Consider the following 1,582-nt stretch of genomic DNA (forward strand, 5'->3'; position numbering starts at 1 on the left):
AAACGATTCGGCGACGAGAATATCCGACCTTACCTACACGTCACCCTCTCACTCCTTCAGCATTTGTCCCAGTTCCCTGCAGCGATGGGGCTGATAGAAGAGAAGATGCCTTGGAAACTCATCGCTTTACTCCTGAATACTATCATGCCTACGGAGATGTCTCTTGAAGCAATCAAGATCATTGAGTCGGAAGACTTCCCTCGGCCAGATAAGGGTGACCCCCGTCCCCTGCCGGACGACTTCGCGCAGCGGGGCATCCTTTGGGTTGATAAGTACTATCCTAGCGATTGGTTCACAGCCACAAAGGTGGATGACGACGAAAAGTATTCCGAGGTTGCATCAATGATGGAAGAACGCTCACAACGCTGCCTTTGGCTGGGTTGTCGACTAGCAACATCGGGCAAGTGGTTGACGTACGACGAGGAAGCGAAGCAATTCGGCGTGGTGTCGCAATTCGATGTGGAGATTCCTGATTTGAGCAGCGATGACAATGACGCGAGCATGCCAGATGCTCCAGCAGCAAAATCAAAGTCGCTTTAATAGGGACTTTTGAACGGGTTGCGATAGAAGGCGTAGGGCGTTTTAGGCGTGTAGCTTACCATGTCGCCTAACGCCATTCAAAATCATCTTTACGGTGTCGCAGGGCCTAGTCTTTTCTTTTTGAGCAGTAATAACCATTGAGTGCGACATTTCACACATTGTTCCTACCGTACCGAAATAAATCAATTTCTCCCTCCAAACGGTGGAAGTTCCATGGAGCAACGTTCGTGCGTGACTTCTATTCACGCACAATGCCTTGTACTGGCTGGGTCATGGCCCGTTCGACATGATCTCAACAGTATACAGTTTAACAGGGTATCACCTGCGCAGCGGAGAGAAGAGCGACGAGATGAGCCTATCCGAAATCGAGACGTGACTTGCTGCCTGTATGTAGTTGCAACCAAAGTTGGGGCATTGAGTCGCCGTCAAGCGATGACATTTGCCAGGCAGCACGGCACAAGAATCCGCGCCTCGTTGGACGAGCACACCAGTGATGACACAAGGAAATTGATGTAGACATCTGAAGTTGCGAAGTTGAGGTGTCCTCAGCTAAAGGAGGCGATGGCCGGTAATTGCTCACAGATCCGTGGCACGACGAGCTGTCTGGCGGGTTAGCCCAACCCAAGCAAGAGGGATCACGTAATTGCGGGGAGGTCACGGACTACTCCGGCCACCAAACTTCGTTTCCCATGTAAACAGCATCAGAAGATAACGTGATGTCGGCACAATCTGCTCGGGGTGCGGAAGCCAATAAGCGAAAAACAGGTAATCTTCATCTATTTCCTTCTGCTCTCTTAATGTGACTAGCTGACTCCTGCCCCTGAACCTCTTCGACGAGCAGCTCAGACACCTAGCAAGTGGCAAATGCCTTCCCGTTGATACAAAGTAGGCTCACACGGTTCTGATATTTGTGCTGTTCAAGGACTTTTATGAAAGCCGCCACGTCCGTGTCATTCCAAAGAGGTGCATCCCGCTGTTCCGGTCCTGCGTGTGCCTCCGGCCGGACAAGCATTCCGAGTCCATCCAGTATTCTCTTTACCAC

At 51.1% G+C, this 1,582-nt stretch overlaps 1 protein-coding gene across 1 annotated transcript; it reads left to right on the forward strand.

The window, feature by feature from the left end:
• Positions 1-84: 84 nt before the first annotated feature.
• Positions 85-540, forward strand: CABS01_17153 (uncharacterized protein; the record flags this gene model as incomplete). The annotated part of the gene is made up of 1 exon (XM_060550480.1): positions 85-540. One exon carries the CDS (start codon positions 85-87, stop codon positions 538-540), a length of 456 nt encoding a protein of 151 aa, XP_060396192.1.
• Between the last annotated feature and the right edge of the window lie 1,042 nt (positions 541-1,582).

Source organism: Colletotrichum abscissum, assembly GCF_030869225.1.
Source record: "Colletotrichum abscissum strain IMI 504890 chromosome Unknown Scaffold_392.1, whole genome shotgun sequence".
Classification (NCBI taxonomy): domain Eukaryota; kingdom Fungi; phylum Ascomycota; class Sordariomycetes; order Glomerellales; family Glomerellaceae; genus Colletotrichum; species Colletotrichum abscissum.